Source organism: Remersonia thermophila, chromosome 7 (genome assembly GCF_042764415.1).
Source record: "Remersonia thermophila strain ATCC 22073 chromosome 7, whole genome shotgun sequence".
In the NCBI taxonomy this organism is placed as follows: Eukaryota; Fungi; Ascomycota; class Sordariomycetes; order Sordariales; family Chaetomiaceae; genus Remersonia; species Remersonia thermophila.
This window is the reverse complement of record NC_092223.1, coordinates 63,817-88,509: the sequence shown is the minus strand read 5'-3', so window position 1 is coordinate 88,509 and position 24,693 is coordinate 63,817. Positions and strand designations below refer to the sequence as shown.

The 24,693-nt window shown below is 48.5% G+C and overlaps 6 protein-coding genes across 6 annotated transcripts; 3 read left to right on the top strand and 3 right to left on the bottom strand.

Moving 5' to 3' along the window:
- Positions 1 to 1,727: 1,727 nt before the first annotated feature.
- On the top strand, positions 1,728 to 3,731 carry VTJ83DRAFT_7012 (uncharacterized protein; the record flags this gene model as incomplete). The annotated part of the gene is made up of 1 exon (XM_071013788.1): positions 1,728 to 3,731. The coding sequence occupies one exon, from the start codon at positions 1,728 to 1,730 to the stop codon at positions 3,729 to 3,731; it is 2,004 nt and encodes a 667-aa protein (XP_070863229.1).
- A 3,129-nt stretch (positions 3,732 to 6,860) lies between these two features.
- Positions 6,861 to 7,832, top strand: VTJ83DRAFT_7011 (uncharacterized protein; the record flags this gene model as incomplete). Its single annotated transcript, XM_071013787.1, has 3 exons — positions 6,861 to 6,906; positions 7,000 to 7,369; positions 7,436 to 7,832. 3 exons carry the CDS (start codon positions 6,861 to 6,863, stop codon positions 7,830 to 7,832), a joined length of 813 nt encoding a protein of 270 aa, XP_070863228.1.
- Positions 7,833 to 7,941: 109 nt separating this feature from the next.
- VTJ83DRAFT_7010 (uncharacterized protein) lies at positions 7,942 to 8,966 on the bottom strand (the record flags this gene model as incomplete). The annotated part of the gene is made up of 3 exons (XM_071013786.1): positions 7,942 to 8,536; positions 8,609 to 8,661; positions 8,712 to 8,966. The coding sequence occupies 3 exons, from the start codon at positions 8,964 to 8,966 to the stop codon at positions 7,942 to 7,944; spliced, it is 903 nt and encodes a 300-aa protein (XP_070863227.1).
- An 8,468-nt stretch (positions 8,967 to 17,434) lies between these two features.
- VTJ83DRAFT_7009 (uncharacterized protein) lies at positions 17,435 to 19,290 on the bottom strand (the record flags this gene model as incomplete). Its single annotated transcript, XM_071013784.1, has 2 exons — positions 17,435 to 19,174; positions 19,234 to 19,290. 2 exons carry the CDS (start codon positions 19,288 to 19,290, stop codon positions 17,435 to 17,437), a joined length of 1,797 nt encoding a protein of 598 aa, XP_070863226.1.
- A 1,370-nt stretch (positions 19,291 to 20,660) lies between these two features.
- Positions 20,661 to 22,292, bottom strand: VTJ83DRAFT_7008 (uncharacterized protein; the record flags this gene model as incomplete). Its single annotated transcript, XM_071013783.1, has 4 exons — positions 20,661 to 20,894; positions 20,972 to 21,250; positions 21,306 to 22,126; positions 22,241 to 22,292. The coding sequence occupies 4 exons, from the start codon at positions 22,290 to 22,292 to the stop codon at positions 20,661 to 20,663; spliced, it is 1,386 nt and encodes a 461-aa protein (XP_070863225.1).
- Positions 22,293 to 23,792: 1,500 nt separating this feature from the next.
- On the top strand, positions 23,793 to 24,533 carry VTJ83DRAFT_7007 (uncharacterized protein; the record flags this gene model as incomplete). The annotated part of the gene is made up of 2 exons (XM_071013782.1): positions 23,793 to 24,456; positions 24,508 to 24,533. 2 exons carry the CDS (start codon positions 23,793 to 23,795, stop codon positions 24,531 to 24,533), a joined length of 690 nt encoding a protein of 229 aa, XP_070863224.1.
- Between the last annotated feature and the right edge of the window lie 160 nt (positions 24,534 to 24,693).

Sequence of the window (24,693 nt, the reverse complement as noted above, 5' to 3'; positions counted from 1 at the left end):
GGTAGCTGCTTCGCTGGCTGCGGCGGGGCATATCCTGTTGGTATGGATGTCCATCTTCGTTGAGGGCCTTCTGTAAGCCTTGAGCTCACGATGTGTTGCAATGTGGGCCGTGTTTGGCCTTGAACAGGCAGTTCTGTGCCGTGTGTCGCGCAACCTGGACACTCCTCAGGCCTAGACACTCTCATTCTGCCCACCTACCTGCCCACCCAGGTGAGTCATGTTTACGACCTGGAACCCAGTGGAGAAACATTGAACCAGACAACAAGGCCTGCGCCGTGGCTCCGTCTCTGGCTTTCAGGAGGAATGTTGGTGTTGATTTGGGCTGCATGGTGAACGACCGCCGGTCTGATGGCTCTGGGTTGTGCAGTCGATCTGCTTGAATGAGCAAGTGAGAGAGTTGGATGATTCCTTCGTCACTCAACATCCCTGTGCCGACGGTGTACTGTGTACTGCGTAGGTGCGTAGGTGCGTAGGTGCTTACCAGCGCCAGCAAGCTTTCTGGTCTCCACCCGCCGTCCGGCGAACCAGATGATCACTGTATCACCTGCTGAATCAGGACCGTTACCACTGGGTCCGTCCCGGCTCGGCTGCAGCGGGAATCCGCCAGGGTTGGCCCACCGGGCGTCCCCATCCGCCAACGGCCAGAGCCCTTTGCTCTGCATGCCGCCGCTGCTCCGGGTGTTGGCGATCCGGGCACGGGTCGTGGCTCATTTTCTGCGGTACGGAAATATTAACGCTGCGGCTGTTGTAATAAAAATGGCTACATCGATGAACCTCGGCGATTTCGGCAGGCTTTCTTTGCTTGCTTTTTTCCCTGGATGAAGATCAGCTTTTCTTCCATCCCCACCCATCTCGTTTCCCGTGCATTGTTAGGGGGCCCTGCACCCCGCAGCGGCACCATCAACAGCGGCCAGCCCTGCTGGAGCCGCGCCGTGTTGACGTTGCCATCGTCCACTCACATCCCCCCTAGGTACCTAAGATCCTGATGACCTCCCTTCCGCACCACAGTATGGGGGTATGTAGCAACCATCCAGGTTGCCCTGCAACGTGGGACTGCCCGCCGCATCTGCTGCCTGCCCACTAACACGCGGCCTGACGACCAGCTTCCCGAATCGTCCATGGCAGCGACGAGACAGTGGAAAGCCGGCGTCATCGTTCAAGAGGTTGTTGACGGGTGGGCGCCGAGATCGGAAGTTACCGAAGGCATTCCTGCTGTACTAAACATTCGTGAATTGGCCCGATTGGCCCGTAAGCGGGCGCACGCCCTTCTGGACAAACCCCCGCCAGAGAAATGTGATTCTCTTCAGACTTTTGATGGATGTGTGAACCAGCCAGCCTGAGCTGGTCCAGTTCTCGTCAAGTCCAGTGACAAACTTGGCGCAGTGGTGCCCGTTGTCTGTGGAGGCATTTGGCATTTCGGCACCACCCAAAAAAACGGCATCATCGACAACCAAACGCACGCTTCTTGCAGTCCGAACCCCCCTCCTTTATGACTTATGTGCCTTAAGTTTCTTGACTCTCCAAGTCCCTTGACCTATCACATCGAACAGCAGAAAGCGGCCTCCTGACAGCGCGCCGTGGTGGCAGTGCCTGCATGGCATGCCACGGCAAAGACCAAAACCGTCACCGACGCTCGGTCTTGACCCCACGAAGCGACCCGAAGCTGGTTGAGCCGAAACGGCCGCCCCTTGCCGCTCACAAGGCGGCCACGTCCATTCCCGGGCCCGATGCTCACGCCGAGCCCCGCGGGGGGGCCGACGCCTGTCGTGCCGGGTTTCATGAAACCGCCGCGCCCGTCCCTCAATGATCTTCCGACCGAGCTCCTCCAGCGCATCGCCGAGGCTCTGGTGCCCCCGCGGCCAGCAACGACCAGATTTATCCTGCGCGACACTGGCACTTGGGGGTTCGTCGACGCCACCAACCAATGGTGCAAGTGGCTTACGGACGGCAAGTGGCTTCGCAACTTCGTCCTGACCTCGCGGCGTTTTGCGGCCATCGCGAGGCCGCTCCTCTATCACACCTTCGTGATTTGGAAACCGAGCCACTTCGTCGGCCTGTACCTCCGCCTACTGAAATGCCCAGAGATCCGGCCGTGGATCCGGAGCCTCACGGTTCTCATCAATGTTGGCGGCTCTCACGCTATTGCCGATGTGAATCAGGAATTGCAACGGCAAACCGGCGGCGCCTGGGATCCCGTCCAGAGACGTGGATGCCGTGGGGGTCCCGTCGCCGACCCCACAGTCACGCTGGCAATGGACCTCCTTCGGTTCATTCTCATCAGCGCAGTCAACCTTCAGGACTTCTTGATGGCTGCCCCGGACGAGCCATCTCGATCTGATGCGACAGCGGACACGGTGGCGCCGGACCTCCGGCATGCCATCCTTCGCTGCCGGACGACGGAAGAAACGCCGCGGATTTGCGATCCAATCGTGCAGTACTTCCCATTCCAGCACATGCGAAATCTCACCTCACTGCGCATTTACTGCCACCGCGAGGATTGGGACCGTCAGCTGACGCTGTCACGGCTGATGGCCGATTTCGCTGTCGCAATGCTGCCACACTTGAAACAAGTCAAGACGCTGGAGCTGTGCTGTGCATCAGCAGACGATATCTTCTCAAACCAGTCGCCGCAGAATCCGCCAGGTAGCGGACCTCTCCGGGAGCTTGCACCCATGCCTCACATTGAGCACCTCCGGGTCTACGGCAGCCATATCCACGAACCACGGCTGGTGGCTCTTTGCTTAGCATGCGTCAACCTGCAGACACTTGTCGTACACTTTGAATCAAGTACAACCGACGAAGACCGTCCACTACTACCCGATGGAAAAACGCTGAGCGATGCGCTCGAGGGGCTAGCGGGAACCTTAAGGACGCTCGAACTCGTCTCACTCTCCGAAGGCCACTACCTCACCCGGGGGATGGAACGGCCCCGAAAGCCGGAAAACCACCGCCTCCGCTGCATTCCGGCACTAACCCGCCTCGAAAGCCTCACCCTCGATTACCGGGGTGTGTTTGGTACGCTTGGCATCTTGGACGAGGACGACGGGGAGCGCTTATGCCAACTCCTTCCGCCGTCTGTCCGCGACTTCACGCTCGTCTGCGAGTGGGGCACAGAGCGCGACTGGAAGCAGTCGTATCTAGCAAATCTCGACATGGTCCTACACGGCGTGGAGTGCTTGTGTGCGAGTCCCGCGCATGTGGGAACGCTGTCCAGCATCTCGCTTGCGATACATTCGTGGCCTGCTGAGAGTCGATTCCACCGCCGGTTCAAGCGCGAGGTCGAGGCGGCCCGTCAGCGATGTGCGTGCGTGGGGATTGCGTTTAGGACATTTGACCTCTTTCCAGCGTACCAAGACGAAGACGAGCCCCCAGAGGCAGAGGGAGAGGAAGACCAGGAGGAAGAGGTCGGTCTCGATGAACGGGGGGCTGCCGGGACCGACATAGAGGATAGCCATCCCGGTCCACACGGCATGCAAGGGATTCCGGGCATCGGCGAGGTGGGGATTTTGGAGGAGGAGGAGGAGGACGAGATTGAGCTGGACACAGACGACGAAGCGTCTGAGTACTATTTCTCGGGCGATGAGGATGTGGACCCGGATCGAGAGGCGCGCAGGCCTCCGACGTTCTATGACTTTCTCCGGGCTTTGGGCGAGGACCACGGCTACAGCTTGGAGGAGCTGTATGACGCGTATTACCATGAAGACAGGTGGGATGAGTATTTATTTGACTAGGCAAAGATGGTCCAAGGATGGTCAATCGGCGCTGCAGACCTCTCGAGGCGGGAAAGGTTGTCTTTGTAGGATTGAGGTGTCATTGCCGGGAGTTGGACGCCGAGAGGTCGCAAAGGTGTGCTGGTGTGTCGGCAGCGAGATGGCGTGGACATGAGTTCATATACCCAGCCAGTTTTGGCCACACGAATGAGGTGCTTAACGCCGGATGTTTTCCGTTGTGCAAGTCGCTCATAACTGGGGAAGTTGGCGTTGTGTGGTTGACTAGGCACCTAGTAGTCGGTTGCAGAAGAGAGCATTGATCGAGGATGTGGCCTACTGTGTAGATGACCGCCCTTTATTCGTTTTAAGCGAAGCTCTGAGCTTCGGGGCTGTTTGTTTCATTCCGAGCCCCAGGATTGATGCCAAGTTCATGACCATGCCGTGCGCTGTTCTGCTCTGGCTCTCGGACGTCCACAATCCTCCACGCTTGGCCAAAGCCATAGATGCTATATGTGATAGCACTTCTACGCCGGCGCCGAGATTTGCTGATTGCAAGAAGAAACCACCAGGCAAAAAGCAGGGAAACGATTATCATGAAAGCCGTTAGCGCGGCCTTGAGGCTGAGGTCGGCGGGTGTTCTGAGCCAAAGCATGCTGACTATTAGCACCGTGGGGCCTGTGACTGCGACGATAAACAGCAGTCGTCTTTTTAGGTTTTCTGCCAGCCTCAGTCGTCGAAGCAATTCCTGAAGACTGTCCTTGAAAGTGTGCAGTACTCAAAGCACCATTGTGTGAAGTGGTATATCTGCCCCTGAGATGCCCTCGTCGCGACGAATTCGTGCATCCAACCTTCGTCGCAGGCGGCTGAGCCATTTGCTGTGCTGAACGATGCGAAGACCGTACGAGACGATCAGGACTACCACAGCCGCCTTGAGGAAGCTAGAAAGAGGTGGTGGACTATCCGCGACCTCTTGGACCTGCATGCTGAACAAGCCAGAGGCAAATGTAAGAGGGATGAAAATGAAGGCGAGTTCAGTGAGCCGCGATACGCTCTCGGCCTCCAAAATGCCGCGCTTGCTTTCGAGCAGCGATAGGTCGGACCGCAATAACTGTTGCGCACGATCACATCTTTCCTCCATTCTGCGGACATCGGTTTCTAGGTCGTTCAAGCCGGCCATCAATGGTTCCGGAAGCGGTCTCCCTTGGTAGGGAAACGAAAAGAAACGGCGAAGAGATCCAGCGAGTTCAGGGAGCTCGGTCAGTAACCGTGATATGAGATCACGCCAACGATCGAGATGATCTTGCAACAACCGTTCATCCGAAGATCCCTTGCTGATATCTCCAAGCACAAAAGCAATGTGATCAAGAAACATGGTGATGTCGCGATGCACAAGTCGGAAGATCGCGAGAAGAACCAAGTTCACGGTCGAAAACTCTTGATAGGCAGGGTCGGACAATAGAAAGTTGAGCCAAACAAGAGTGTCCGAGCAGCTGTCCTGGAGCATGCTGAGTGCTACCCGGGCCTTTCCCACGTCTAAGGGTTCTTTGAACATATTGAAGGATCCCAAAGGTGGCGTTCTGGGGGCACAGCGGGAGTGAAACGCTGTGTATTTCCTTCCATATCGTCGGAGCATAGGAAGGGGGTGGAACAAGAGAACAGCTAAGTCACTGTGTTAGCGCCTCAAAGTTCAGCTGCGGAATCAGGATTTGGGCCCAGGGATGAGCATACGTAGCCTCTCGTCTTTGAGTCCTCCCCAACAAAACGTAACCTTTTCTTCCCAGGCGTCTATAATGTAACACCCATCATACTGGGCGTCCTCGGCCTCCTCTCTGTCCGAACCTTCATGTATCGACGGATCAAGGATGGGCCAGGGTGGTGGCTGGATTGTGGGGAGCGGCCACGGTTTACGAAAGATGTTAGTCCCAAGTCTTTTGGTGAGAGGGACGCCATATTGGGATGGCATCGGATCTATGTCCGTCTTGCGCCGCACCAGGCTGTACCACCGGAGTGATACATGGTCTTTGGGGAAGAACCTGGTTGGCCATGAGCTAGGGGTGGGATCGGCTTCTTCGAACCATTCCTTCTGGTAGTAGTTGGACTCTGCGAGGTGCTCCTCAAAGGCCTCCGGGCTGATGCGCAGTGTGCCCCCCACGCAATTCATCAGCAGTCGGGACAGGTCCGTAACAAAGATGGCCTGGTGGCTTCCAGGGCCTTTGCTCGCTGCTGCCGCTAGAGATGTGCGCTGAAGCTCGTCAGGGCTCAAGACCGTCCTAGAAACGGTTCCCCGCTTTGGCTGGAGTAAGATGAGTGATATTGAACCGCTTTTTCTAGATCGTGCCGGCTTTTGGATGTTGCGCCAGTGGGACAGTGTTAGGTTGTTCTTCATATATTCCGCGAGGTAGCTGGGATTCGGTGCGGATCGGTCGTTGCCCAATTCTGGTGCCCGGGAAGCCTCCTCCTCCGGTGCAACGCAGGATATGTTTGGCGGCGACGCAGTTGGGGCATCTTGTGCCTCGTCCAAGTCCTCGGGGCCCGACTGGATGTCCATAGGAAAGGAAGCGGAAGCGGAGGCGGAGGTGTTTCAAATGTGATGCATGAGCGTGAACACTTAATCATGATCTTGTTATCATGGGAATTTGGGACAATAGCAATCTGGCAATTGGGCCCAGGAGAGCATGAACAACCTCTCTTTATTTCCGGTCCGGCGTGCAGGGATAAAAAGAAACACAACCGTCGAGGAACCCCAGAATCGAACAAGACATCGTGGAGTATTAGTTGGGGCCCTTGAATCCCCCTCTTCATGGATGTCCAGCCACCGGCCTGCATTAGCGAGTCGATGCGATACGTCCGGATGGTTTCCCTGCAGTGACGGGCGCTCGATGGTGCTGGGTGCCTAGCACATTGATAGTGGCGCATGGCGACGGGGGTTTGAGATCATGGAACGTCACGTCCCAAGAGCCTATTTCGCCCACAGGTCAGGCAGCAGAACGCCTGTTACCTCAAGGTATCTCAAGTAATAGGTACCTATTTTCCAAATACTCTCCTTCGGGCGTTTTACAGAGTTCCAGAACACCCTTCCCGTAGAATCTCCAACCCTCCAGAAGCTTAGACTGGACCAAGCCAGACTGGATATCGGTCAGTGGCAGAGAAATGGCCCCGGCAGGCTGCTACGAACCTATCTATCCTCATGTTATCTGTGAGTAAATTGAGATGCTCCATGAGGCCCAGTGAGCCAAATTATTGCGATGGGTTCCGCATCCGCTGATCATCGCTGCGCAAAACAAAAAAGCATCGTTCCATCGACCGGTTCAAGTCCTCAGTCTTGCAGGATTGGTGTTTCATGCCCTGCTCCTCGCGGGCTGCACTTCAACAGGACCACTTGCCAGCATCTACATAGTGTCCCTCGCGTCAACACGGGCAACAAACGCCGTCACTCCTCTGCCCGTTCCTAATAACGCCACCGAGAGGGACGCGGAATTTGTTCCACTCGAGATTCGGGTTGGATACTTTTCTCGTTGTGCCAACGTTGGGCGTTCGCTGAGATCCCCATGGGTTTGCGGTAGCGGCGTGAATGAGCATCTCTCCAATGTTTTGGACCCATGGAATCTGGACATGTTGGCTAGTGACTTCAAGGACAAAGTTGTCTCGCCAGCTCTCAAGTACGGAACATCCACACCGGTTTCTTGTATCACTGCGTTCCCTTGTCAAGACTGACCAACTTCCAGCGTCGTTTCTGCACTCGCCGCCCTTGGCTTCATGTGCCTTATCTCTCTCCACCCGTTACCAATTTGGAAGATGGCTACAGGTAGACACAAAGTGTCAGCCACTACGCTCATAATTCAGTATGCCCTATCCATCCACTCCGCTTTGTTGGCATCCTTGTCACTCGCGGCGGTCATGCGGCAGCATGTCTCAGCAGCAACGCTTGCCCCGCTGCTTACATCTGTTACCGCGGGGACGATTACCGCCGAAGTCGGATTGATTTCCACAACCATAGCGTGGGTTGCGTTTTGGGTTTGGGTGCTCTCGACAATCATTACCATGCGTGTCGTACAACCGATACTCACAGGGTACGGGTACTTCGTCGCAACGGAAATTACTCGGTTGGATGCTACATCATAGGTCTGCAGGTTGTCTTGGATACCGAGGTGCCGGACTCAATCAAGTCCATTCGCTGTCTATCAACGCTGCCATATCAAGCCCAGTTCACGATCCGTGCTAGCGTGGCCTCTCAGTTCTTCAAGGCAACAGCCTGTCTCGTAGACAGAAGTTGAGGTCCCATCTCAAGCAGCTTCATGACATCGGCGCTGATCAGAAGAATCATATTGTCTTCGGCCATCTTGGCCAACCCTGCAGGCCCACCAAGACAAAACCCAGCCCGAGGCTTCTTGTGCTTCTTGAGTGTTTCGTTGAACGTCTCAACCGCGGCCAGCCACTCGGGCTCGGTACCTTGGCCCATATTGGCGTCGAGCCCCATGCTGACACGGCAGTCGAAGCTACCGAGCCACACGATGTCAATGTCGGGAACCTCTGTCAAAATGGCATCCAGGTTGTTGATGCCCTCGACCGACTCAATTTGCACCATGATGGCCGCTTGTTCGTTCTGATTCCGCCACACATCGCCGATGGAAGGGTCGGCCGGCTTGTCGGTTAGACCAGGCACCAGGCGGAACGGGGGCACCGATCGGGTTCCTCCGAACCTGCGCCCGAACTTTGCCGCTGAAACCACGTGTTTGGCTTGTTCAACGGTCTCAAGCTGAGGGATCACGATGCTGGCGCCGGCGTCGAGGGCATATCCGATCGCCGCGTGGTCATGTCCGGGGACACTGTGAGCAGCATTGGAGGTTAGAGTCTGACCGGCATTATTGGAAAGACCAATGCTTGATATGATGACGTACCGGACGAAAGGAATAGTGCGTCCCTCGCTCATGAAAATGGTCTCGTGAACCATCTAGCGCAGTCAGCAACCTCTCCAAAAGCAAGTGGAAGATCCATCCAAACCGTTGTCATGGTCTCGACGTTGCAGGATGTGTATTCCCAGTCGATCCACACCATGTCGTAGCCCATGGGGGCCAAGAAGCGTGTTATGTCCACAGAACTGAGGCCGGCATAGTAGCCGATGAGGGGCGGAATCTTTTTGTCATAGGCATCTCGGATTGCCTGCCGGGCATGGTGCGGTTGGAACAGGGAGGGCCCGGCGTAGGCCTTCATGCCGATGGTGGCGGCGGCCTGTGCGCGAGTTTGAACGGACACCATGTTGGCGTTCTGAATGAACAATGCTGTAGTGGTGCTTTCAAGTGTAAAAGTACTGAGGATTTGAGCTCAAAGAATGGACGTGAGAGTTCTGGTCGATGTCTTTGCTGCAGATGGTTGGTTGGAGCCGAAGTCCACAGGAGCCTTGTGACTTATACCTGTCCCGGTCTCTCCGTGCTCTCATCGATGCCGCCGGCTCTTGCCTTAATCCCGAGCCCAGCTTCGTGTACTACAGCAGATATCGGGTGTTCATCGCACCGCTAGGATACAACGCCCCCATTAACGCCACCTTCCTGATATTTTTCGTTCATGGTACATCTTATGTCATTCTTGCAGTCTGACATGGCTGCCCCGCGCGGCTTGCTCGGAAAGATCCTTGCGTTGAGAAGATACCTGCCGAGTACCGGTACCGTAGAAACCTAGGCGTCGGCAAGGCTAAATAGACACCGCCATAAAACAAACGAACGCTAAGGTAACGGCCACAACGAACTGGCGTGGAGAGGCAGGCAGGGTTGGATAAAGAAACAGAACATCAGTGAATATCCATATGTACAACCATCCTCCGGGATTTCTCTCGGGGTCAATGTCCTGTGCTCCCTAATTCAAGTTCAAGCTCAGCGGTGCGAATAATCCATGTGTGACAGGATCTATGGGGACTTATACCCTGGTCCTGAACCCCAGCAGGCATTCTGCCTGCTCAGACCGCTATTCTGGGCATCCATCGTATATATAAGGAGCCTCCAGGAGAAGCATATTAAATAGTTGTTTTCTTCTTTTGAACAACAGCTTCCAACCACTCCTTTTCGCCGTATACACTTTTACAGGTCCGGGCTATTACAGTTATAAGCCCGGTGCCTTCCTGCTACGTAGAAAGAGAACCTCCCCTTCTTATTATAAGCCCTTAAATTAATCTTTAAGGCGTTTAGCTCGTTTATTTTCTCCTCTCTCTCTTAAAATCCGTTGCTAACTATTAAAGTATTTTCCTCGGTAAAATAGACTTAGTCTTTAAAGATTATACTTTCAGCGTTATACAGCTAGAGACCTTCCGCGACTAGGGACGATAGTTTAATTACGTCCGAAACGAAGCTTGTACTTACAGTGTATAGCAGATCTATAGACTAGAAGTAAACGCTAAGACGGTTCTGAAGATCCTTAATAATAACTAAGAGCTGTTTTACGCAGACGTCTACTTAAAGGTTTAGCAGCAGCTTAGGATTTAATATTAACGAGAGCTTTAGGACTAGTAAAACGTTAATCTAGAGGAAAGGGGCTTTAAACCGGAAAAACTAGGAGAACCCTTTAAGTCCGACGTAGATTATATATATAAGTAGAACCTTTTCTAGTATTTCCTAAAGACCCTATAAGACGATTCGAATGATTAAAGGAAGGCTTATAACGTAGTATATTATTTTATCTTTAATACCGTTCAGAAGGATCTATTCAAAAACGCTTTTAACCTTTTTACATCGATAAGACAGCTATAGATCTGTTATAACGTCCTATATATTCTGGAAGCCTAAATTATTTCTATTTAGGCGGTAAGGATGAAGGCGTTTTGTAAAGCCTTCTTTAATATCCTTAACAAAGCCGAAATAGTTATAAACCCTTTTAAGTAGATTATAGACTTCCGTTATAAGTATTATAATATATTTATAAACGGAGTTACCGATATAATCGGTTTCCTAACTATTATAGCTTTCTTAAATACTGTTTAGAAACGTATTATCCTAGGATAGGCCTATACTAAGTATATATTTCTAGCCGACAAAGTTATCTAAGGCGACCTTAAAGAAACTGTAAAGGTATATATAGACTAGCTATACCGATTTCTCCTTTAGAACGGAGCCGGGGTATATATTTTACTATATATTTACGCTACTTTCGGAGGATATAGGTAGTTATTTAATTAGTAAAACCTATTAAAACAAGGGTTTAATAAGAAAAATAACGGTAACGGTAAAGGTAAGCCTTTTAGGTTAGGGGGTAGCTATAGATAAAGAAAAGGCAGGAATAATAGTAAAAAAGGTAGTAACCGAGACTATAACCAGTTTAATAATTAAAATAGGAAAGTAAACCGAATACTAAAGGTTTATTATAATTGCCTATATAGAATCCTCGAACGATACTATTAGATACCGATTAAATACTTTAATTTTAAAGCTATTATAACTAATAAAAGCGAGAGAAGTAGTATAATATCCTAGAGCCTACGCTAATGTATCCTCAACAACCTTATAAAGCCTTAATAAACGGACCTTAGAGATAAGTTATAAACTTAAAGGATAAAACTCCTTAGTCCTAGAGCATTACGTTTATTATTAAGACCGGGTAGTAAAGAACCCTTTCCTAATTCGGTCAGAGTTAAATTAAAACTCGATAATAATAAAGACTTTTCGGAGCCTTTTATTAAAGCGGTAATCCTTTACAACCTATAGGTAAGAATTTAGCTTCCCTCCAGCATCTATATTATATTTATTACCGACTATTACCCGCTTTATAATTCTATCCTTCTAGATAACTACGGAGTAGTCTATATCGTTAATAATAAATTATAATTTAAGCTTGGATCCTAATATAAAGTCGATAACCTAGACGATTATATAAGGGCGGGTATAACCTTTTTCTAAGTATAAGCCTGTAAACGATAAAGGTTTAGGAATATATTGAACGGTAATAAAGGTTCTAATACTAAGGACCTGATTCTAGAAGATACGGTCTTTATTAATAGGTTCTACGTTAATATTATATTAGAGGTAGCTTTTAAACGGATAAGCCTTTAATATTACGGGTAGGACGGAACCCTTTGTTACAGCCCTATAAAGCGTAGTCTAATAATAAAATAATTAGTCTGTAAATATAATTTAATATTCTTTAAATATAACGTTCGTTCTGTTTACTTAAGGGTTCCTCCGTTTAAATATACCGTAACTATATCTCTCGCTGCTATTAAAACCTATTTAGCTGCCCGATCGAAAGAGCTACTTTTTAAGAGAGAGGATACGGAGCGTCTGTAATACCTACGTATAGGATACGCAGGGCCCGAAGCAATATAAAAACTCGTTTCTATAGCTAGAGGAGTTCGGTACAAAGTGGATAGTATCCTAAGAAAGGAGTGTAAGAGTTGTATACGGGTATACGCTACTCGAGTTATTTTACGCCGACCTTTTAAGAACTGTATTATAAGACCCTTCTAGAGGATTACTTAGGACTTCTTCGAGTTTAATCCTAGGTTTAACGGTTTAAAATAGCTGTTTATAATCAGAGACGAGTAAAGTAGGAGAATAATTATAAAAACTCTAATAATTAAGTCGCTATATACTGTAACTAGATAGATTAAAGATACTATATCGTAGGTTAATATATAGTTTAGCCTTAAAGTCTGTAAGATCTGGTAGGATAACGATACTAGTATTATCGGTATTAAAGGGTATACGGATTATAAGGTTTAGATTTAGAACCTAGGGATCGATTTTAAACTTACCTTAACCTATACTTCGGAGGCTAACGGAGGATCTAAGCGTATAGAACGTAAGATTATTAAAAGAAAGCTTACTATACTTCTTAAAGCCTGCTTACTTTACAACCTATAACTAGAAGCTACGAAAACTACCGTTTAGCTAATTAATATTACGCCTTTATAACGTAATAACTAGAAATTACTAAACGAAAAACTATATTCGTAGTTTCGGCAATACTTCCGTTAATATTAACCCGAGTTTATAAATAATCGTATACGAGATCTAAAGCCTTACTTTAGTAACCTATACGTATACGGATGCCGGGTATACTTATTCGATAAGTAACGAAAGGCGAATATTTACCGGAAGCTGTTTAAAATAACCGAAAGAGCCTATATCGGTTACTTAGTTAAGTATTAGGCAACTAATATCTACCGGATTTAGGTTCCTTAGCTTAAAAGGGTTATTATTATACGGAACGTAATCTTTAATAAAAAGCTTTTCTATAAACCTAGTAAGAAATATATATCCCTATAACCGTTTTAAATTATAAGGGATATTATAAAGCTGTTTAAATCCGATACAGGGTACCGGGACGCTAGTATAGTAAAAGAGCCCGACGATGTTAACCCTAAGAGTCTAGAATATTTAGTATCTTCTAAGAAGCTAGAGACGAGTTCTAACTAGCTAAAGGGTTAGGACTTAAGGGTAGGAGTATAGGTAGAGAGTATACTTCCTATAGATGCCTTTACTAAGCTGTTAAAAGCAGGATCGCCTATAACTAGACTCCTAACTCTAAAGCCGTCTATTAGTTCTTTATTGCCTTATATAGGATTTAACAGGGTTATAAATATTAAACTTTATACTAGCGATGCCTATTATAAGGTTATAATAGTTAAAGACTAGTATTCTATTAACAGGATTATAAAGCTTAGTATACTCCTGTTAGGCTTCTATAATAATAATACTATAAGACTTCTTATAGTTAAAGAGGAGCCTTTGTAGCCGGTAGACGGTATTTATAAACCGTTGTAAAGCGTTTATTATACTATAAATATTATAATAAAATAGTAGACTATAGAAAGATAAAACCCTAATCCAGCTTATATTAAACGTAAATATATTAGGAAGGTATATAGGTTTACCGTACGTTAGAGTAAATAGTAAAAAGGTTAGAAGCCTAAAGGTAAAGATGATAATGATAAGTATAGACTTATCGGATTCGTATTCGGGATATATCGAGACGATAGTATATATCTACCGAATTAAAGATACTAAGAGAGCTTCTATATAACCTTTTTCCTAGATAATCCTATTTATAAGGGTAACAGCTTTTAAACTCGTACTATCTACTATATAGTAATAGCGGCTATAAACTAAAGGTCTATAAAACGCTTAAATGCTACTCTTAAGATGCCGAAAATATATTTTTTAGAACTAGCTAATACTAAGGTACCTTAACGCTTTCGAGATATCGAGAACTATAAATTTAAATATTTATTTTTAGAAACTTATAATAAAGAGATTAGGAATCTCGTTAACCGGAAGACTTAACGTATTATTTATTGTATAAAGGCTAAAGAATGTCCTTTACCTTTTAAATAGATATTTATATATAAGTTTAATAAGTATAGTTATATTAAGAAAGTAAAGGTATATATTTATATTAGAGGCGATCTATAACGCTAGAATACTTTTAAAACGATTTACACTGCTACTTTTACCGTTTATATATTTCGTTTTATAATAGCGATCGCTACGTACTTTAACCTTAAGGTCTACTAGTTCGATATTAAATAGGCATTCTTAAATACCCTCCTGGAAACGTTAGTATATTATAAGCTCCCGAAAGGATATAAGTAGCTAGGGAAGTATATTTAACTTCTACAAGCCTTTTATAAACTCCGAGAGTTACCTTTCCTTTAATACCGAGAGTTCTCTTCTACTTTACGTAAATTAGGCTTCAAAGCCTTTAAAGAAGAGCCTTACCTTTTCTACAACGATTAACGTAAAGTTACCATCGTATTCTACGTCGACGACTATTTTATCTTCTTCTATCGAGACTATACGGATAAAGTAAACCGTATTATAAATACTTTTAAAGCTAAATATAAGCTTTATAAAAAGGGAGAGGCAAAGTAGTTCCTAAGTATAAGAATTATTAGGGACCGTCCGAGGCGCTAAGTATTCTTAATCTATAACTAATATATTAAAAAGGTAGTTAAAAGGTTCGATATTAACCTTACGGTTTATACGCCTTATATTCTACTTCCCTCCAATGATCTTGTTAAATATAAGGGGACTGCTTTAAACGACGAAATCAAGCTTTTCTAAAAGCTTATTAGTTCAATACTTTATATAACTATTATAATTCGCCTAGACGTAGCTTTTACTACGTTAAAGCTATTTTATTTCTTAACAAATCCGTTACGTTAGTATATCCTTATAGTATATTAGGTAGTCTATTACTTATATAAAACAAAGTATCTAGGGATTATATATATTAGTAAGGAAACTAAATTATAAGTATTCCTTATTATAAGGGACGTATTATTTACCGATTGCCTTAATACTTAAAGGTCTACCCAGGGTTATATAATAATACTCTTTAAAAGTATAATTGTATAAAAGGCTGTAAAGCAGTTAATAGTTACTACTTTATTTATAGAAGCCGAATTAACAACGCTTATAAATACTACTAAGGAAACTATAACGTTGCAACGCTTCTTTAAAAACATTGCTCTAGACCTCGGAGAGCCGTAAATAATCTACTATAATAACACTAATATAATTAGACTAGTAGTTAAAGATAGAATACAGATAAATACCTCTTTAAAGTATATCGATATCTATAATATATAAGTAAAAGAGTAGGTTGAAAAAGATACTTTTAGTATCGAGTATCTTTAAACGATATAAATACTAGCTAACGGATTAACGAAGAATCTGTTACAATAGCGTTTTAAATATTTTCGGAAACTCTTTAACCTTTAAAATACTATTAAGCTAGTATAGAATCTAAGGAGTAACTTAGAACAAAGGGTTAATTAATAGGATTTACTCCTAGAGACTTTATAATAAAGGTGTAAAGCGCTAGAAACTAATATAATAAACCGATAATCTAAATATCCAACCTATACTTCTTTAGCTTAGCGTATAGACGTGCCTTTTAAGCCTCCGCCTCCTTCTCCTTTGCTTTAATATCCTTCTTAGCCTTTATATTAGTTAGAAAACGTTTTAAAAGCTCCTCCTCCTTATCTTTATTATTATCCTCTTCTACCGCTTTGCTTTTACCTTTATCCTTAGTCTTCTTAGCAAAAGGAGACTTATCTTCCTTCTTCTTTTTATTAGCCGGGCTAAGAGGAACGGAAGTTACCGTTAAAAAACACTTATAGGTACCGGATAGCGTAGAGGGACCGGACTAAGCTAAGGTAAACGGCGTTAGAATACTATTAGTAATATAGAGGGGTAAAGTCCTTAAACTCTCCTTTAAAGCCGGGAAAGACTTTAACTACCGACCTTTAACGATACCGGCTTCTAGGTCCTTATATACGTAACGGGTATAATCGATAATCTATATACTTATTAAAACCTATAGATTAGGTCTTTAAAATAATAAACTTATATTTTTAAAAGCGCCGGCTTACTTATATTATATATATTAAACAGCAGTAAACGTTAGTAAAAAGGGTTTGATATATAATTAAAAGAATTAGCTAAAAACGTAATACTAGTTGCTATAATAGTCGTCTAAAACTTTAAAATAATAAAAAGGAAGTTTTACCCGAGTTTATAAGACGTTACTATTTTATAACGATAGTAGTAGATTTAACCTATAACCGATAAGTATAAGCCGTTACTATACTTTAGAGCCGACTTAAAATAACCTATATAGGGCTCGATCCGCCGACCGAGAACTCTATAGCTGTCCTTAAGCCTTTACAGAAGCTTAGAAAGCGGAAGCTTAGCGAGGTTAACTTTACTTTTATACAGTATAACTATAGCGTTCTAATTATTATTAAAGGATATTATAGCGTTATTAAAAGGCAACTTTACGGGTAAACTAGTATTACTATCCGTATTAGTAGGTTTTCTACTGCCCTTAGCGATATAGGAAGCTAGATAACTATTATAATACGTTAGAAAACTATAAATAATTGTAACGAAAACTAGTTAATTACTTCCTTATAATTAGGGGGAAAGAAAAGTAGTTTTAAACGATCAATAATATATTTTAAACGACGAGAACTAGCAACCTAGTTCGTTAAACTGTTTAACAATATACTTTTAATATTAAAAAAACTAATAAAGCTAAAAATTAATATAGTACTTAAGGAAGCTATTTCTACAGTTATAATAATCGGAAAGATCGCTTTTATTATTATAGTTTTAGAATATTATAGTTAATTAGATTATTATTAATATTTCCGGAAGAAGAATAATTTCCTTTGTTAACCTTTAAATCGATCTTTTAAAAGCTTAGAAAGTTAATTAATTATAAAGACTTTAAATTGCTGGATACGGTTCGTCCTAAAGTCTAAAACAGCCTATAGTATACTATAAAGGGATTTAACTTCTAACTACCCTGCTAAAAAGGGTACGAGAGCTACGACGGTATTTCTCTCTTTTCTTTAATTTTCAGGATCCTATTATAGCAGTTGCTCGCTGATCACGAACAACTGGAGGGTATGTAACAGGATCTATAGGGACTTATACCCTGGTCCTGAACCCTAGCAGGCATTCTGCCTGCTCAGACCGCTATTCTGGGCATCCATCGTGTATATAAGGAGCCTCCAGGAGAGGCATATTAGATAGTTGTTTTCTTCTTTTGAACAACAGCTTCCAACCACTCCTTTCCGCCGTATGCACTCTCACAGGTCCGGGCCATCACACCATGACTAGCCAACCCCTCCTACGACTTCTGGAAGCTAAGGTATCCAATCTGAGAAACAACGCCTGGAAATGCACAGCCTGAAACGACAAATCGAGAAAGCCGACCCAAACAACCACCGCCTAAGCCATGACCGAAATCACTTTCTCATGATCCTCCTTGTCCTTTTTCATCTTGAACAATTGCTTGATCAACTCCCGCTTCTTCTCCTTGTCCTTGGGCTTGCCGCTGGCCGAGCCAGACGCAGTGCTCCGTGCGTCATCGCCCCGGGATTTGCGGCTGGCTGAGCTCGAAGCGGTGCTCCGCGCGTCATCACCTTGGCCACGGGCCTCGTCGATCGTCTTGAGGCGGGTCGAGTGCCTCGACGAACGTGACACCGTTGAGCGGCTCTCGTGATGGCTCTTGTCGCTGCTGCTCCGGCGGCTGCGGTGGCTGGCCTCGCTCCGTGCACCGTCGCCATCGTCTTTCTCCCGCCTGCTGCTCTTGCGCTCGGGAATGTCGAATTCGGATTCACGATCGCGGTCACGATCCCGATGGCTCCGGTAGCTCCTGTGGCTGTAGGTGCTGCGAGGCGCCCGGCGGGAGCGGTCGGGACGGGCCCAGCTGACTTGGGACACCGAATCACATGGCCTGACCTCGTCCAGGTCGTCCTGGAAACTTTCCTTTAGGGCCAGCTCGGCTTCGCGGCTGATCTCTTCGATGTCGACAGGCTCGTTGGCCATGGCGAAAGGAGGGATACCGCGACGCCACGTCTCGATGCTGCTGAGCTCCTCGACTTCGCGGAGAACGAGGGCCTCGTCGTAGGCCACCGAGTTGTCGTCCGCCGGGACTGGAGGGAGCGCCTTGTTAGGGGCTGCAGCGGGTGCGGCAGGTGTAGCGGCCATAGCGCCCATTTCCATGGGTGCCTCGAGCGTTTTGCCGGCGGCTATGCGCTTGATAATCTTCAGGCCGCCGAAAATGACGACAGTGACGCCAGCGACAACGCTGGCACCGATGAGGAACTGAGGGCTCGCCAACAGGGCAAAGACGGCAGGGCTGCCACCCTTGAGGAAGCCTAGGAAGGCCGGGCTCATCTTGCCCAGCAGGGCGCTCAGCTCGGCCAACGACAGGGCCACGGCGGCGGCAGCCTCCGGATTGCGTTGCAGACTGTCAATCATGTGAGTGGCAGTGTCGTGCATGCACTGGGCCTCTTCCAGGAAACTCTCGATGCGTTCCATGAGGGTCAGCGCCTCGGCGGTCTGGGGGTCGTCCTCAGGCTCCGGTGAGGCGGTGCGCCCGATGTCGAGATCGGCCCGAGACGCAAGATCCGGCGGGATGTCACCGTAGGCAAGGTTCAAATCGATCGACTTCTTCCTAGTCACGATTGGCTCCGTCTTGGAGCGGTGAACGAGAGGCTGCCGCATGTCGGGCGCAGGTGCGCGGACAAGGGCGCCCGATGTGGGGGCCGGGGTAGTTTCGGAGGCCGGCGGTGCCGTTTCAGAGTGGGGGGGTCGGGAGACCTTGGAGGGTGTCGTAGACGACACCTCCGAGTGAGCCTTGAGATTGCCCTCCGTCAAGGCCAGGGGTGCCCGCTCCGAAGAGTCGCTCTCCGGCAAGGCAGGCAGCGGCCTCTCCGCTGACCGAGGTCTCCGGGAACGGCGAGACGAGCGGCTGAAACGAGAAGAGGCGCGCGATCGCGCATCGTCTTCATCGTAGGATGTCCGACGGTCGTACGCAGAGTCTTCGTCATCATAGCGATGACGGCGTGGGTTTACATCGAAGGTCTTGGACCGCTTGACGGCGGCACGCTCGGCCTTTGCGGCATCTCGGCGGTCTTTGTATGCCGCCTGGGCCTCCTTGAAGATGCCGACCAGTTGCTTGCCCTGAGAAGTGTCAGCAGGGTGAAGGGTGAAGATGGAACCATTAGCGTGATTTTACTGACCGTGCTAATCACCTTCCCCGAGTTGTTGATGATCGTGATGATTTCGTGCGTCGGCATGTTGGCGGTTGAGGATCAAGAAGAAAGTTGGGATATGGGGCGATGGTGATGGTCGCAGTGGCAGTGACTGGGTGAACTTCACGCCAAACGGTCAGGAAAAGGCATTCCCATGCCTTGCCCCCCTCCGAAAGCGCTTCAGATACGGTGGATGCCGTGAGCTAAAGGGTGGGAATCTTTGGCTTGTTTGACGCTTCACTTCCAAGGCGCTGTCAAGTATATGGCAAACGTCTTCCGTGAAACAATGGCACCTTTTTTTTGCTCCGTCAAGCTGGGCATGCGAACGGCATAAATGGCAAGCATCAGAGCACCGGATCGGGAAAAACAAATCGTCAAGTCACTTCACGCCGCCCGACGCACAGCTGGCAGCATGGAGCGCTATTCGCATGCAGGGCTGGCGGCATGATTGGGTGATTCGCTCTCCATCGGGCATGAAGGAGGGGAGGTTGACGACCCCACCACGTTGCGTTTGCTTGACGGCTGCAACGGCCTGTGTTCCCCGCCGTCATTTCGGCTTGGTCCGAGATGGCGGTCACCCTCACCTGCTCACCGCATCCTCGCAGCCGCTGACTGGCCACAGGGGTCGTAAAAAATGGCGCCGAAAAAGGCGGCTGTGGCGGGTGAGGGGACCCAACTGCCGATTGAGAACACCAATTTTACTGATCTTGTCGTCCTGTCCAACCCCGGGGCTTCCGCTGGTGCGGAGGAGAGGGCACTTGAGCGAGACGGGAGGTAGGAGATTTTTTGCCCCAGACGCTTGAGTGGCTGGGCGTGTCTCAAATCAGCGTTGCCGGTACGCTGGATGAAATGGAGATTGAAAGCTGGTGAGTTCCATGGTTTGATGAGTTGGCGTTCAGGATGTGGTTCGTTTCCTCGAGGATCCATGCAAGCCCGTTCCAAGCGATTCCGCATTCTGAAAAGACTGGCTATGATCTGGCGGGGTTCGCTGCCACTTCAGCAGCGTCGCATTGCTGGGCCCCACTGGTGTTGTTTCTCCCCAGTGGCTGGTCGGGGAGCAGTGCTTGGTTTGCAGCTGCAGCTGCAAGGAGACCTAAACAACCTTCAGGTTTGTCCTGGCAAGATAGTTATCGCGTCGAATTGAAGCGCGTCAGTCATGAGAGATATCATTCTTCGATCCCAATCGTGCTCTGATGCTGGGGCTATTCCTTGGGACGTGACAGTCTCTGACAGCTGTTGACAGCTGGTCCCAGATGACTCCCTCTAGACCCATTCACCACCTCAGGCGACTTGGTCGAAGAAACAGCGGGAACCGGGACATTTTCAGAAGAGAAACGGAACATTGAAGGGCAACATGTGTACAGGGAAACGGTTTTAATACGGATATCATTTCTGTGTCCAGTTGGCCATCCTCCTCACCACAAACATGATACTTCCTCCACCGCACGGTTTGTCAGGGGCTCCGTCAAGTTCACCACGTTCCGGGCGCCAGTATTCCTCGACCTCACCTTGTAATACCCGTTCCTTAGTGGCTCCCATTGGAGGTCGGGATGAGTCCGAGGGTCGAGAAAAAACCTCACGAAAGGGCTTCCGCCGAGGTTAAAAACACGGACTAAAATGTAAAGATAGCGTAACTGGGGTTGGTCCATCTGGCACAACGCTGACGTTAGACAGGAGCTTTTGCAGCTGCGGTAGGACCATCTCACGAGGCTCTCTCGTTACTCACCAATCTAGCCTGGTCCTCAGTTATGCGCATCTTCCTCTCGTCGCAGGGACCGTACGTGGCCTGGACTTTAAAGCGGTACATCTTCGCCTGATGGAGGGTAAGTCCTGCCTGTCGAAGCACAGAATACATCTGGACACCAGTGTCGTAGTACGTGAAGTCAGCGTGGACAGTGTCTAGTTCAGGCCTGTAGGCAGCGAATCCAGCCCTGGACCGGAGAGGGCTAGTCCAGTTCTCGAATGACCAATTTACCAGCCCACTCCCATTGAACCAGTCGTAAACCTGCGTCGAGTTAGTCTTGTTCGTGTGCGCGCAATGAAACCACCGGGAAACATACAGAACGCTGCCCCAGATATGCGACCGTTTCCTTGAGTGGTTGCTCGGCTTCTGAGTCATCTTCCGACTCTGGAACTGACTCCACGCGCGACTGAGCTTGCGCGATCGAAGTATCCGGCGGTGGGAGTTCTCTAGTCCCAGAATCGTCAAGTGAACTCATCTCCAGAGGTGAGGAGTAGATTACTGTCGCCACAGCCGCTGTCGTCGTTGCTGTCGTCACAGGCGGCGCGGGTGCAGGATCTGCGGTGGATCGGTTGGCCCGTTTTTGCTTTTCGGCGTAGCATACTAAGATTCCGAGGACCAACCGAAGACAGCTGTTCGCAAAAATCCATCTAGCCGTCGAGCCTAATCCTCCCTCATTCGTGCCGTACGGACCGTTCATGCTCATTTGCCTGGCGCTCTCCACGCACGACGCATCTGCCAGCGCGGTTAGTCCGCCGATCCAATATACGACAAGAACCCCCAGCCTCGGGATGAATCCAATGATTAGCCCTGCAGTATCTGCAGCGACTGCTCCGACCGCAAGTATGGCACCTGCACGCCAGAGGGCGTCCACTTTGCTTTCATGAGCAGCTAGACCGGACGGGGAGAGACCGGCAATAGTATTGTTCCAGGAGGAGATGACGGTCTTGATCAGTTCAGGATCGGAATCATGCTGGATCTTGTCACCAGTTTTATTGTCACGTTTACCGTTTTCTTTTCCAGCTTGGCGACGAAAGCTGTCACGAAGGGATTCTTCGAGGACAGTCAAAAGGCGATGTGTTGGGGCGAAACTTTGACGGCAAAAGACCTCGTGCGTGGCCGTGAAAGTGTCGCATATTCCTGATTATTAGAGAGTTTTTGAGTCAACAAATGGCTTGGGTTGTGAGTTGATAGTACACACGACGGTTGTCCTGAGAGGAAAATCCCGGGGACCGGGGCGGGGATGGCTCTCACCACTCAGCCCAAAGTTCCAGAACTCGGGCAATTCCGGTATCACCAGAGGCATGGCATCAGTACCCGTATCGACCAGCGCGTATTCATGGAGCCTCTGGGCGAGACGTGTTACGTTCACATTGTGAACGGAATAGGTTGCTGTTCTCCGGCCAACGCAGCTGAGGACGAAGAGTAAGTCCCAAACCAGGTTCCCTAAGATAATTGGAACACCGCATTGATTCAATTAGCAGTTCTCAAAGCCGACATACAAGTTGCGGAGTACATTCAAATAATAAAAGCCGAGTATAGGTCACACATGTTGAAATTATCGATACAATAGTAACAGGATCAACAAATGATGTCGCCTGCAGGTGGAAGGAAAGAACTTGGTCCAGTGTCATACACGAGACTCGTCGTCGTTAAGTCCTTTCAACCGTCCTCCCTCCGAGGTCAGGCATCCATACATAGTAGATGGGAGGTCTCACGCCCCCAAAACTACTGGCTGCCTTGCTAGAGCGCCTGCGCCACCGGCGTCATTGAACGGCGCTCGCCAACCAAACACGCCAGCGGCGGACGACCCCTGTTTTGGGTTTTGAGATGGCCCGGACCTGTGAGAGTGCATACGACGGAAAGGAGTGGTTGGAAGCTGTTATTCAAAAGGAAGAAAACAACTATCTGGTGTGCCTCTCCATGAGGCTCCTTAAGTATACAATGGATGCCCACCAAGGGCGGTCTGAGCCAGCAGAATATCTGATGGCTGCCAGGACCAGGGTATGAGTCCCTATGGATCCTGTCACAGGTTTGTTGATTGTGCATGCCCCCCATGAGTGAGCGCGAGGCACACCGACGGTTCTTCGGCCGGCTAGGCGTTTTGCCGTCATGCTCAGGCGTTCTGCCTATCTACCCTTTGCCGTCATAATCAGCACGTGGCCCCAGTGGATTCTGCTATCCAACCACCCGGGACTTGACATGAGTCATATGCCAAATCAACGCGTCGCTCAAATCATTTCCGCTCAATCACTCCAAGATGGCCACGAGTCTGTGTCTCCATGTCTCAATGCCAACACATAGGTTGGACGACAGAAACACACTCATGACTCCCATCTACTCGTTCTGAAGGTCTTCGGGCGCTGCAGCAGCAAGTGGTTAGTTCATCCCCGCTGGATAGGTTTGAGTTAACCTTAGTTGATCTCCGTCAAATGAGGTATCTAGGTACGCAGCCGGAGGCCTTCATATGCTCATCAAAGGCTGGAAGCAGCCTAGATGGAGAAAGTGTCCAATGCTGCTTTCGTTGATATTTCTTCCCTTCTCAACTGAGCTCCATTCGGGTCACGATGCTCCTCCAGCCCAATATATTCACTGAGCAGGGACCGACGCTTAATTGTTTCCATGGTGCACAGATTAAGACCGGACTCAAGACTGGGATGCGGCCGTGCGTCGGAGTGACGTCAGAACGACTTCGGCAGGGTCATCGACATCAGCGAGGCCTACTTTTGATGGTTTGAGTTTATCTTGTCAAAACTTACACAGCCTTTTGCCCTGTTTACAACCTCGAGCCGACAATTTAGCGACCATGTTCCTCTCCCATGACAAAGACCGCGATGCTATCCAAAAGGTGCCCGGCGGAGAACGCAGCGTAAAGTCTACCATTTTGGAGACCGGCGCCGCAATGACGCAAGACTTCTCACCCCTGAAGGGCATCTGCGCGCACCTCAATGCCTTTCACGTCTACTCCTCGGACCCCTGCCGTGTCGTGGAAGCAAATCACTACTGTGGCCATCTGACCGAAGACGTGCGCCAATGTCTCCTTTACGATAGCCCATCACCCGGTGCGCGCTTGATAGGTATCGAATACATGATCAAACCGCACCTCTACGAGACTCTACCCCAGAATGAGCGGCGCCTGTGGCACAGCCACGTCTTCGAAGTCAAGTCCGGGATGCTCGTGATGCCACAGCCCTCAGCCCTTGTTGCCCAAAGCCTCTGGGAGCACGCAGAAACCTCCGAGATGACAGAGGTCATAAAGCTCTACGGCAAGGTCTATCATCTGTGGCAGGTTGACCGAGGTGACAAGCTGCCACTGGGTGAGCCGCAACTGATGACAAGCATCACGAGCCCACATCAGATCCAGGGGCTGGACGTTGTCATGGACAATCGTGACAAGAAGTTTCCCGGCTGTGACTGGAGGAGGAAGAAGGAACTGCGAGCGACCATGGAAGAACCCAACATTCACCCCGGTGAGTAACTAACTACTGGAGGTGGACGCAGAAAAGAGCTAACTGGCGCAGATGCCGATCACACTTGGAAGAAATAATGATTCTACCGGCTTGTTGTTTTCTCATGTGTGGTGGGAGCAAGGGTAGGACAATATGAAATTGGGATAGAGCTCAAGCTCCAACGCGATCAAAGATTGTATGTCAACAGTTAGCAATGAGAATCCAATGTACACCAACACCACAAACAGAAAACGCGCC